This window comes from Alexandromys fortis, unplaced genomic scaffold (genome assembly GCF_014885135.2).
Source record: "Alexandromys fortis isolate MF-2015 unplaced genomic scaffold, M_Fortis_MF-2015_v1.1 scaffold_52, whole genome shotgun sequence".
Lineage (NCBI taxonomy): Eukaryota > Metazoa > Chordata > Mammalia > Rodentia > Cricetidae > Alexandromys > Alexandromys fortis.
In genome coordinates, this window is record NW_026067929.1 from 8,366,324 (window position 1) to 8,379,677 (window position 13,354).

At 44.8% G+C, this 13,354-nt stretch overlaps 1 protein-coding gene across 1 annotated transcript in view; it reads left to right on the plus strand.

Moving 5' to 3' along the window:
* Positions 1 to 5,762: 5,762 nt before the first annotated feature.
* Fbxl7 (F-box and leucine rich repeat protein 7) overlaps positions 5,763 to 13,354 on the plus strand; it is a 304,870-nt gene continuing 297,278 nt past the window's right edge. Inside the window, exon 1 of the mRNA XM_050144782.1 lies at positions 5,763 to 6,300. Within this exon, the coding sequence (XP_050000739.1) occupies positions 6,264 to 6,300 (37 nt within the window). The 5' untranslated portion in view covers positions 5,763 to 6,263. The remainder of the gene's footprint in view (positions 6,301 to 13,354) is intronic.

Genomic DNA, 13,354 nt, shown 5'->3' on the forward strand with positions numbered 1-13,354 from the left:
TTGATTTCAGAGTGTAGCTGCATCTCTTGATGGAGCACCTCTTCCTGCTTCCGCTCTAAGCCATTTCCTTCTTCCTCTTCCCAGCTCAGTGATTGTGTTGTTATTGTGCATTCTTTCTGTTGCTTTATCCCTATCAACCTCTAAGCATCGCCTAGCAAAGTCCATAAAAACAAACGATCCCTGCCCTTCTCCCCAATTTGTCTAGTCCACGCCACTCTGCCTAAGTGGCTTGTTATAGCTTCCCAGACAGCTGACGATTATCACCTGCTGCCAGATCCTGCCAATTACACAGAGCCACTTCCTCCTTCTGGGAGTATTTGTATCTTTACTCTCCTCAGACCCTTATCTCGTGTGTTTTCATTTGGCATTATTATTTATGCCTCGGTCTCCTTTGCCAGTTATTTCTCCTCTGTGGAATGAAATGCTGACATGTGTCACATTCTAGCCCCACCTTGCCACAATATTTATACATTTCTTCCTAATTTCCACCATTCAGGTCTATGTGATTCATATCTCTTGTAGGCTAAAGACTCGTAAATCAATATATCCAGTGCTGTTTTATTCCTTGATACCAGAGTCATTAACACAAATGATGGCATGTGTCTGAGTTTAATGTGTACAATATAGATTTCTGAATGCCAGTATCCCCTTTCAGATAGCTATCTACACATGTCTCTCCTCCACCCTCCTAACCACCCATTATACTCTTGACCAGGTATATCCTGGCCACCATCCCTAACTGTCATAAACCATAGTCTGTTGCGTTTGTTAGTACTGTCTCTAAAATACACACTGAGTCTGAGTGCTCTCCCTTACTCAGCTATTCATGGTGCACAGATCGACGTCAACTTTGACTCATCTATTCGAGTGCAGAGAGCTATGGACATGTCTTTGCTGTCCTAAGTGCCTGTACCTTTCCCATGCATGGGCACAGCATATAACAGTTTCAAATACCAATCGGGTCAAATCATACCCCTACTTAAAAATTACCCCACAATTTATTATAAGAACAATTCAGAGTAATTAAGATCACAACATCTTACAGAATCTGGCCTTTGACCCATTTTCACAAACCTATGAAGGATGTATTCACACGCTGGGTGCAGTAATTCAGTTTTCTTAATTCATTTTTCCTTTCATCATGTGACCTGGTAAGGCATAAAAGTTGGTCACACCCGTTTGTTTATGATGCTTGTGGAGATGTCAGGTGTGTTTGTGATGTCTGCTGTGGTTTCTTCCAGTCTTCTGAACGTCACGACTGACACTTGATCTTGGCCTGGCCTCTTAGCCTAGACTGTAGAAGGACTTGCAGGGAAGTATGGTACCAAAAACTCTCCCACCAATACAGTTGACCATAGCAGCTTTGAAAGGGCAAATCGTGCACCCCATTTATGACTGGTGCTTGCAAAGGTCAGAAGAGAGTATCGGAACCCCTGGGACTAGAATTACAGATGGCCGTGAGCTGTTAGGTAGGTGCGCAGAGGTCTTCTGCAAGAGCAACACATGTTCTTAACCGCTAAGCCAACTCTCAGTAACCCCGTTTTATGTTTTGACATGGAGTCTCTGACTGAACATGGAGTTCAACAGGCCATATGGTTCAGCTTCTGGGCCAGTGTCTTCGTGTCAGCCCTTGTACCCCAGCTTTAGGGTTCAGAGGTACCACTGGGCTAGTTTGTGCATCAGTGCTGGGGATCTAACTCAGGGTCTCATACAGGGGCCTCCTGTACTTTGACAACTAAGTCATCAGCACAGCCTCAAAAGCTAGTGTGCTCTGTGCTGACTTTCATTAGTCGTTTCTTTTAAATGGAGGTTCTATCTTTGGGTGATCCCCAAAATGGGTTTCCAAGGTGCATCGGCATATACTCACCTACAGGGTCCTTGGATGAACCTGGAAGCCAAGGACCAGATTAAGAGAGGAGACAAACTGGGCACCTGGGGTGACAGCAGCCTTCAGATGGCATTGACAGCCTATCTCCAATGTCAAGTTCAGATGAACCTAAATCTCTATAGCTTCACCCTCAGAGAACATAAAGACCAAATAAGAATAAATCAATCTGACATCTAACTTCAACATGATAAATAGTGCACACCTCCTACAAAAGTGCTCATTTCTGCTAATCAGAGAGCTGACTTATTACAATAGCCAACCTTATTAGAATAGACTTAGTCTCATAACAAAACCAAAACCAAACCAGAAGCAAAGAATAGCAATCAAAACATAGATATTTTTTCTCCTGCCTGAATGTTTTTTCTTTTTTATATCAGGTTCATTCAGGACAAAGTAGTTTTAGTTAGTGCTGCCTATAAGTATATGAGATAGGACTCCCACCAGAGCATGGGTATTCTTTCAGGGGTCCCTTCCCTGAAGCTAACTGACTGTCCATCTCCCAGTATCAAGTGTTAAAGGATCCTCAGGTGGGGTGGGACTTTGTGATCCACTTCCTCAGCCCATGCTGCATATTGGATCTTGTGTAGGTGTTGTGTATGCAGTCACGGCAGTCGTGAGTCCTGTGTCCAGTGGCCCTGTCATGTCTGACAAATACTGCTTCATTGCAGATGTCCAGGTCTACCACCATTGGCTCTTCAGTCTTTCGGACCATCTTGTGGTTATCTCTGAGTCCTGGGGAAGGAGGGATGACTTAGATGTCTCATTTAGAGCTGAGCCCTCCACAGTCTCTTCATCTCTGTACACAGACCACTGCGGGGCTCTGTGCTAGTCGCCACCTAGAGCACAGGGAAGCTTCTCTGATGAGAGCCAAGAGACACACTAATCTATGGGTGTAATGCTGAGAACTTAGCGGTGATTTAATGTGATATCTACCGAGCAGAATCACAGTACTCTGTTTTCCCTGGGGCCTATGACCCAGCCAGTCTGGGTTTTTCACCCCAGTAAACAGCATCAGACACAGGTTCCTTCCTGTGGGGCAAGCTTTCTCATTCCATTGTGTAGTGACATAGAATGTGCACATAGACTCTTGTTTCAGGGGTTCGGCCCCTTTAAGCGGGCATGGACAGGGAAGACGGAATGCCGCACCCGCCACTGTTATTTCTTTGCTCAGCTTTCAACCATTCTGCAAGTGATGGATGAGTGAGTCCTTGTGTTAGGGTCTGGGCTGGAAAGTTGAGTATGCTGGTGAAAAGCGCACTGTACTCGTCTCAAGAGGCCTGTAAATTGGTGATGAAAATTTGGGGTTTGGAAACTATGCAAAAACATTGAAATTTCGGGTTGCATGAAAACATTTATACAATATCTTAATTTTGAAAAACAGAGTGCATTCACATATGAATATAACTTGATGTTTAATGAGACTAGGACTTTTCTTTTATGTTAACTACTGTTCTCAGGCTTTCACAGGGAGTAGGCCAACATATATTTGTGTCAACTTCTATTTTCTGAAGAACGTTAAACAGATTTTTCTATTTTATGTACAGTGGGGAATTTTATGAATGGGGTTAACCCTGGACACAGTTACAGCAGGTAGCAGAAACTTAAGAACATATACTTTAATTTCAAAGAAACTAGATAAATATTGTCACCACAATGTGCTTGTCACATGTAGCTTTACCTGGATATCAAAGACCTTGACAGATGACCTGACCCAAAGAGGAGGTCATTGGCTCCGAGTTGGCTCATGATGAAGTCAAGGAACCAATGGGGTTGGGAGGACAGAAGCTGAGTATTTGTGGCACTTAACCCCTTGTGGACTCTTGATTGATGTGGGATGCCTTTGTGTATATGTGTTGCTTTTATTGGTTGGTGAGTAACACTATTTCAGCCAATAGACAAAATTTAGCTAGGCAGGAAGTCCAAACAAATACACAGAGGGAGAGAATAAACAGAGTTGAGGCGATACCGTGTAGCCGCTGGGGAAGCAAGATGTGAGGTAACAAACCACGAGCCTCGCGGTAAAATATAAACTAAAAGAAACGGGCTAATTTATAGGTAGAGGTAGCCAGTAAGAAGCCCAAGCTATTGGTTAACAGTTTTATTCATCGACCAATAAAAACAACACATATTCGTAGCACACAGAAGGACATCCCTCATCACTGTGTAGCTACGCCTTTGGAGCCTCTGTTTGGATTCTCACCATTTCCATAGTTTAGGGCACTACAATGAGGGGATGGAAAGATCTGGGAGGTGACGGAGCAAAACAAATAGCAAACTCCGCACCTAACATGGCAGAAGCCTTACTCGCTTCCCTCAGTCATTGTTGATCTGTCTTTGGCTAAGCTGCAAAAATGATAAAGTTCAGACAGTTTCTTAAATGGGGACATGAAATCACCTGGAGTTAAGAGTGGGGGTTATCTCTGTGGGTTGAATGCTCGCCTAGAATGAATGAAGTTCTGGGTTTGATTTCCAGTACTGCATAAACCTAGGTGATGGAGACCAATGGCTACAACCCCACCACTTTGGCAGGAGGAGGCTGGCTGGTCAGATGTTCAAGGTCAGTCCATGAATCTGGGAGGACCCAGCTTCTTTGCAAGAAGATAACCCTGAGGTAGATTCTATTTAAGATGGGCTTTATGTTTTCTCGGAGGATCCGATGGAAAGCCCACGATACAGGTTTTTTAATTTTATTTAGTTAAACAGATATTTGGGGATTACGTATTATTATCCAGATACTAGATATTTTAAAAGTCATTAAACTATCTTTTCACAATATAGAACTACTCCATTCTACCCCTGAATATTTATGCGTTTATTATTTTATTTTAGAACATGGCACTTGCATGTTAAGTGTAGATTTTAAACTCTACGACATTGTGGGAAATCATCCAAAGAGAATTTGCAAGGGGTCAATTCATCTCACCGGAAGCCTTTAGAAGAAACAGATGATCTCTAATCCCCCGGTTTCTCTTCAAGAATTTCTATTGAATTCATAGGTATATGTAAAGATATACCAACCAAATAAGCTTTAATTTAATTTAGGGCATCTGTAATGAAAAATTGCTGTGCGTTTGTCTCACTACAAAGAAACCTGCCTGATGAACGCTCCGTTCTTCACTGGGACTTTGTATGTACTTATGGAAAAGGGGTAGAAAACGAAGAATTTACTTTTTTCTATTTAACGGAAGGAATACCACAGGGGCATTAAAATAAAAAGCTTTAATGCCACGTAAATCTCGAAAGGAGGCAGAAAGGACTAAACAAAGGACGGCATCAACTACAAGAAAAAAATATATAGAGAAATAAGAGGAAGAAAAAAAAAACTTGGTGGCTCGGAAGCTTTTTAAAACTTCTGAGCCAGAAAAGCTCCTTCGCGGGGCGGGGAACGTCTTTGCTCTCCAGAGACCACTCCCAGCTAAGTTCGCCTCAAGTTTTTCCCACCCCTCCTCCATTCCTCACTTTAGCCCCCAAACCCGGGGAGCCTCTGGAGATTGCCTGCACAGGTACCTGAAGTGTGTCACGACCAAACACTGATGGCGTGTTTATTTTAAACGCCACAAACCCCAAATAAGCCGTGTTTGTAGATAACTCTCCGGGAATTCGAAGGACAACTTGAAGCTCACAGTCTATAAAAGAACAATAGTAAAACGTAGCGCGCCTCACGTTCTCTTTCGCCCAAGGGTTCGCGAGTGGCGCGGCGAGCCGGAGCCCTGGCGGGGGCCTGGAGCTGGAACCGGGAAAAGGCGCGCTGCCCCTTTAAAAGGCCGCGCATCTCCAGGCCGGCCTTCCTCCCCGGGGCTCCAGCTGTGATTGACGCTGGGCGGCGAGAGGAGGCGCCTGGCGCTAACAAAAGTCCGGCCCGCAGGCGAGCAGCGCCGGGCCACAAGTCTCCGCTCACTCGGGGCACCGCAACAAGTGGCCGCCGCGCCCTCCCCGGGGAAGCCGCGGACGCACGGGGGTGCAGGGAGGAGGCGGCGGAGCCGGACAGCCCGGGGCAGGCGCGACTCAGCGCGCACGGCTGGGGTCCGAGGAGGCGCATGGGGACCCCGCGGCGGAGGAGCGGCGAGCTTAGGGGCGGCACCGGGGTGCGGGCTCTGCGTCGCGCAGCTCCCTCTCGTCAGGATCACGGATTCTGAGAACCCCCCCCCCCCAGTGGTTGTCCGGGACCCGGCCTGCCACCCCCGGGGGTGCCAGGAGCGGACCTAGCACTCTCTTTCCCTCCGCGGAGCAGGGCAGTCCCCCGCCCAGATCGGTCCACAGAAGGGGAATGTGCAGCTAACGGTCCGGTCCTGCCCGCTTTCCTCTGCCCCGCCGCCTGGGAGGTGCGCCCCAGCTATGCAGTGTCCAGGGAGACGGCGGGCATGACGACGACAGGATGGGCGCGAACAATGGCAAACAGTACGGCAGTGAGGGTGAGTGGGCCGAACGTCCCCCGACTCCGGGATCGCGCCCCCTCCCTTTCCTCTCGTTCACAGCTCAGGCGCACCCTACTTTGGTGCCTTTGGGGGTTGTCGTCTTCCTTGTGGGCTCTGCGGGATCAATCTCTGGTTCCTCGAGGATGTCTTTCCACCACCGGGGTCTCTTAAGCAATTTTCCAGGTTGTCTTTAGGACTGCTCAAGTTGCATTGCTGCTGTGTTTCTTTCTGAACACGTGTGCCTCAGCTTTCCTTCCCTGCGCACCTTGGTGTAGGTGATGGTTTGGCCAAGAATTGAAGCAGTGAAACTTTCCCAGGCCTTTGTGCTTCAGTTCTCTGGACTTCCTCATACCAGGAAAAAAAAAAAAAAACTTCTGGAAGAAGTTAAGCTTCCATTCTTTGCTAACTGCCCTGGTCTGACAGCTCCGTGAAACTAACCACCTATGGGTCCCGTGAGGCACGGAGTGGTTGGGAGCTTTGTCTGGGCTCTCTCGAGGCTCAAGACAGGCAGAGCACCATCTGTTACTCGGGGCTGGAAATTGCACAGAAATATTGCCTGTCAAGTGAGAACTTGGAAGTTGGGGAAACTTTAAACTCCGCCTACTCCTAAAGGGATGATGGATGTGTGGGTTGCCTTCTCAGTCCCGCCTCCCCCGCTTTGCATAATACCGGTAGTGTTTTAACTCCAGTGATTAACAGCATATCCCAGATAGCACACAGCAAAGACATTTTCTGCAGTTTAAGAGTTAAGGTCTGTGTTTAGTGAACCTGGCTGGAGGGAGTCAAGAGACTGTCTTGGACTTAGAGCCTCTCCCCCATAGCACAGGCGATGACAAAGGAGGGGGCAGCCCTTGCAGACTGGTAGGAATGCAGAATAACTTCTCTGCATGTGGGGTGATGGACCCCCTTATCAGCCTGTTCGTTTGTCTCTGTGTTCATTTCTGAGCAACTTCGTTAAATTAGAGTAAAAGCAAGCCCTAAAAAAAAGTAGGCGATTAAAAAAAATCATCCATTTTGAGACCATCATGTTTAGAATTCCATATGTATGTGTGCGTTTCCTACATAAACAGATGTACTTATGCATATGTATGCACGTCCTGGGCAGATACAGGAGAGAAATATTTTGAAAAAAAAAGTTAGTCTTTTTAGATAGCAAGTGTGAAAGTGTGTGAGAAAAGATTATTGGAGAATTTTGGCCCCTCGCTCTCCAAAGGTATTCAAGTTAATGTTTTTAAAGTGTGTGGAGAGATGAACAATGAAGCCTCTTAGCTTTGAAGGGGTTCAGTAACTGTCAGTGTACCTGTCAGTCCTGGCTTTGATAGGGGAGGAGGGAGCAGGGCCTGAGAGGTGCAAGAGTTTGTCCTCTGCTTCTCCCACTAAACCATGGCAGGGCTCTCCTGATCCTATGTAATGCGTTCTTACATCTCAGCATATCGTAGCGTACAGTGTGTGGTATATGACGACTTCCGGTCTGAACAGCAGAATTTTCAACCCCTGGGAGACAAGGGGAGGGGGAGAGACAGAGAACTAATGTTCTCCAGCTGTTACCCGTAAATGCTACCTCTGCATTTTCACTTCGGTTCAAGTCAGATTTTACTGGGATCAGATTTAGATACACTGTAGACTTCTTTGGTGTGTGTGTGTGGGGGGGGGATGGCTCTTGTGCTCAGCTGATCAGGGAAGACCAATGGGAGTGTTTGTGAGTTTTGGCTGGAGAGCCACACTGTGTTTAGTTTTCATCAAGCCGTTTCAGATGAGTCAAGATTCCTCTGTGATAGACGAGAAAGAAAATAGAGAAACCCAAGTAACGTGACCTCAGACCCCCCCCCTCCTTCGTCTTCCTCCCTGTCATTCTGTGTCCCCTTCTAAATAAGGTTCTCTATATAACTAGGTATAGTGAATAAAGCTGTATTGTGGCATGATACAAATCTGTACAGAGATGACTCAGAATATGATGTGCCGTGTTCCCCACCCAAAATATCAAATTCAAAAAACGTGGAAGCTGTCCCTATTAATTTATATCTGTTACCAAACAAGGCTGAGAATCAAGATAGTTTTCTGGACAGAGTGCGATTAGAAATAGTATATGTCAAACACAAGGGGGCCTTATCAATCAGTGTTTATGCACAGACTGTGAGGAGTTCGTTCAACTGTATATCAGTGGTGTTTGTGGATGCTTCAAAACTGCAAGTGTATATTTCTATAATTCTGGCCATTGACAGCGTATGGACAGCCTCTGGATATTACAAAGATCGTTGAATCATTAAAAATTTTGATCGTGGGTAGTTTGTGGATAATCTTACTTCCTCTTGGGAAGTACATTATACAACTTTAAAAGGTCTTTGTAAGACTACCTTAACAGGTGCCCTGGGATAGCACCTTCCGCCTTGCTGTGACCCAAGGGTAGGAGGTGTTAACACTGTCCGGAAGACTGTCAGAACTTGGAGTTTTGGGTTCCTCCCTGAGCTACACACTCGTCATATATTGTGTGCATTACAGTTTCTAGATCTTCTAGTGAGAAAATAGAGCATCCACTTGGGAATTTGGAATTTAATTCCAACTTTACATTCTGGGATCTTTCTTTTCCAAAGTGAAGAGTGTGGGGCAGAATTTGCCATCATCTCTTTGCTCACTTGCGGCCATTCATTTCAGTTTGCTTTCTTAATGTCTTTTAATGGACCGCTTGGGGAAGGTTAGCCTTGTGAAGACCTGTTATAATTAATAGGCAAGTGAAGACTTAACTGCTAAGAAATCAGTAATTACTAACCCCCTTCCTCCTCTATAATGCTTACATATCCCCACTTGTCATCCTTATTCTGGTACCTCAATCTTTTCTTTTTTTGAGGTCAAAAGTATCTTTGAATCCATAGTGAATGATTTCAGAGTGTTTTATTTCTCTAATTTCTTAGTGAATGTTCAGATTCATACTCTGCCGCTTAGGCTGGTCTTGGATGCTGCTCCAGGGAGAAACCTTACATTCTTAATCTTTAGCTTTCTAGAAACATAAGCCAATGTCTAGATGATTAGTATGTTCTGGTAAATTCTTTTATGAGAGACCATTATTTTTGGTCTTTATCTGGTTTCAGAAAGTTTAAGTTACAGCCTATGCGGGGAAATATGAAGAATGAGTTGGGGGGATTCAAAGGCATTAGAACCATTAGCTTTGACTTCAGTTAAGCCAAATAAACAAATCTCAGTTCAAGTAGGAAGAGGGGAGCTGCCTTCTCTGCCTTTTAAGGCTTCAGTGTTGTGTTTATTCTACTTCTCCAGGTCAGAGGCAGTAGCGCTCACACTGTTAACAGCTCCTTTGCAAAGTCCTAGGTCTTGTTGAATCTGAGCTGAGAGGCCACAGCCATGGGGCTTGCCCCCATGTAGCTTTGGGGTCCAGTAGGGCCTTTTCACCATCTCAATGAGGAGAGCCAGTTGCTTGAGGGTGTGAGTCCTCACAAATCCTTCACCACCCAGGAAATGAATCTTGAAATAACAATAACGGCAATTAACACTTGCCGAAATCTACTGTATCTGTTCATGGTTTTATATGCCTGGCATGCACTGTCTCACTCTACCCACAAAGTAAATCTTACAGGGCAGGGTCTCTCCTGTGCCTTATTTTTACCAAGAAAGAAACTCAGGGCCAAGAAAGCTAGTCTCTTCTAGAGTCATTGATTTTGCCAAATAATAGCTGTTTTACTTGTCTGCTATGAGGGGCTAAAGTCTCTTAATGAGAAATTTGGCAGCCTAAGATAAGACCCAGTTTAATTAATCACCATGTGGTCTCATTGAAAAGTTGAAGTTTATACCAAGACTTCTAGGAAGCTGGGCATGGAACTTTGTAGACATATTGCTCTTTCAAATTGCTGCCTTGTCTCCATCAGCTGAAACACTCCCACCAGGCACCACATCCTGGTGGACTATAAACTGTAGATAGTGATTTCTCACAGTTTTAGAAAGTCAGAAAGCAAGGAGCATGTTTGCATGCCTAGGTTCTGGTGAGATCCCCTCGTCCAGACTGTGGATCCTGGCTTCTACCTGCATCCTGGTAAGAAAACAGGCTTAGCCAGCTATCTGGACTCTCAGAAGTACACAAATCCCCTCCATGAGGGTTTTCCCTTCATACAATACACACTGGCTTCACTTCCTAATGCTAACATATTGCAATTAAAGCTTCAATGTATATATTTGGGGGGCCTTCGGGTATCAGTCTCTTTCATCCTATTGAGAGGACAGTATTGTCAGTCTTCGGTAGTAGCTGCTACCTTCTGACCACTGGATAGAGAATTTGTCTAGATTCGTGGCTTAATAGGTCCCACGAACTTTTGCATTCCTCAAAAGTTCTGTCTTGTTTGTCTTTGGTTGCCTATCAGAATTGTGCATGTTGGCCCGGTCATACTGTAACTATCACCATAACGCTGAGATAGAAGCAGGTTTCCATCGGTTGCCTGCAGCAAACAATTCCATCAAGATGCAAATCAGAAGATAAAGGATACTGTTCCAGTGTTTGGTTTAAATAAAAGCATCTGTACTGTGCTGCTGGCAAGACCATGTTTGGTCTGATGGTGAGCAGTAATTTTGGAGAACTGGCAATCTTTTTTGAAACTTTAAAATAAAGAAATGAAAAGAGAGGTAGCTTTCTCTCCATGCTGGGAACCAAGTCATTAGATCTGTTCTAACTCTCACTACCACTTGAACAGAAAGAATTTTGTAGGGATAAGCCCTCCCCTTGGGGGCGGGCTGCCCTCGGGCGTATGTTTACTGATAAATTGGGCGCGCAGAAGCTGCGAGCCCCTTCCTGCCTGGACCGGGTACTCCGCTGGAACCTTGGTTTCGTGAGTCTGGTTTTGTCATTAAACTTGTTCAAATACCTATTATCATTGGTCTCCATTAATCCAACCGCCACAGAATTTTTCATTGATTTTGCATAATTTAGAGTTGCCCCGCCTTTATTCCATACTTGCTGTTATCTCTCGGTTTTGGTTGGCTGTTTGAGTAATAGGAACTTCTCCTTGTGATCCATCACAATGTGTCACAGTACTAGAATAAAGTCTCTAGTGAATAAATTCTCCCAATGAAAGAAAAGAGGCTAGAATCTTCACACTGTACATGCAATGTTTGAAGAGCTTCCAGAGTGCTCACAACGTATGCAAGTTGCAGGGAGTTAGGTTGGCTCTTATGGAAGAAGCCCTGTGCAATAGTTGAGGCTGATCTGCCTAGGGAGCTGGAGGATCCTCACCTGGCAGGGTGATTGAAATGAAGGGTGCAGTATGGAGACTTTTGAGTCAGTTCCCTAGCAAGTATTTTACCCCACATATTTATGTCTGAGGGAGCTGGAAGTAGTTTGAGCAGCCTTGTTGAGTGGTTTACCCCAGGACACAGGGAACTTCTAAATGTAAGACAGGCCTTTTAATTATATTCATGTTGAACATCTTAGGTCAGTATTTGCCCTTTTAGATGTGATTTGAAAGTTGATATTAGTGATTACTGCATTTAGTTAGAAGGCACCAACTGGCTAGAAAGGTACGCAGAAGCCATGGTCTTCCAGAAGCTGTGAGAGGCTCCAGCTCAGTGACTTTTGGGAAACACCATGGCAACCCTTCTTCCTCTTGCATGGAAGTAGACTCAGCATCAGTCAAACTTGCCCTGGAGTTGCTTGTTGTTCCTTGTATGGTTGAGAAACTCAAACCTTTTGCTGATCACTCAGTGGGATAAGACTTGGTCCAAGGAAATTTGTGTTCTAATTGAGAAGATACACACAGGGGTCATTTTTTTTCTTAGCTCATGTTTTGATATTAAAATGAAATACCTTTGGCAAGGTGTGTGTGAGGAGAGGAGGTGTATTTGAGTTTGCAGTTATGGTCTAAAGGGCTGTATCTAATGATGGTCCTTCTGCCAAGCGCCTCCTAACAAGAGCTAAGTGATGTGGTGTGAGAACATGCTCATATCTCTCAGAAAACATCCAAGACGTAGGTATAGGGGACCATATGGACTAATCTGTTCGTGTGCTTCCCTTTAAAACAGCACAGTCAGATCAAGCTTCTGCCCTCTTAAGACTTGGTAATGAGGATCAAATTTCAACACATGGAACCTTCAGGGGGCACAGCACATTTAACCTTTCTCTAAACTAGTAGCCACACAGCACAGCAAGTGCAGATTCACAGAAGGACTTCATCTTTCAAATATACCAGATGTATATTTGATAGGTTGGATGTACACTTAAGAATTAAGTTACTCTATTATAAATTGTGTCAGCCTTTACGTGTATTCGCAGTCTCTGAAATGCCTAAAAGATGTGTGTACATTTTCTAAAAATAAATTTCAAAGCAAAACTATTTCCTCGGAGGAGTGATACATTATGATTTGTAAAGATTATTTTTCATTAAAGGTGTGTGTGCATGTGCTCGCGCGCGCGCGCGTGTGTGTGCGCGCGCGCACGCGCAGTGCCCCTGGATGCCGGAGTAGGGCATTAGATCTTCTGGAGCTAGAATTACTAGCAGTTTTGAGCCACATGACATGGCTGATGGGAACTAAACTGTACTTCTCTGAAACAGCAACTCGTATTCTTATACATCGAATGTATAAGAATCTCCCCCAAATCTTCTCGTTCTATTTCTCAGATGAGTTAGTTCATAGTCAGTGATTCCTGTGGGTTCCGTACAAGTGAGAACGTTGACATGCTTCAGTGAAGGGGCATTCAGAGATGGCTTGCCAGCCTGGGAGCGTCCCAAGCCCGTGTGCTGCAATGAAGGCAAAGGGAAGCCCAATAGGGAGGCTTTAAAATATGCTAGCTAATACTCCAAAGAGGTATAGCTATAAAAGTCTTGACATGAATAATCACTGACCATCTCTGAATTTTCCTCGGTAATGAAATATAAACACATGGCCAACATTTTGTCTGTTCCACGGTTGAAGTACTGCGGACCGTTTCTGGAGCTGTAAATCTCTATTAGGTGGTGCTTGTGACGGGCTCATTCTATCAATTCCTATTTAAATTCTTCAACCAGGAACAAATGAAAAACAGTTGTTCACACTGCGTGAACTCATAATTGTAACTTTA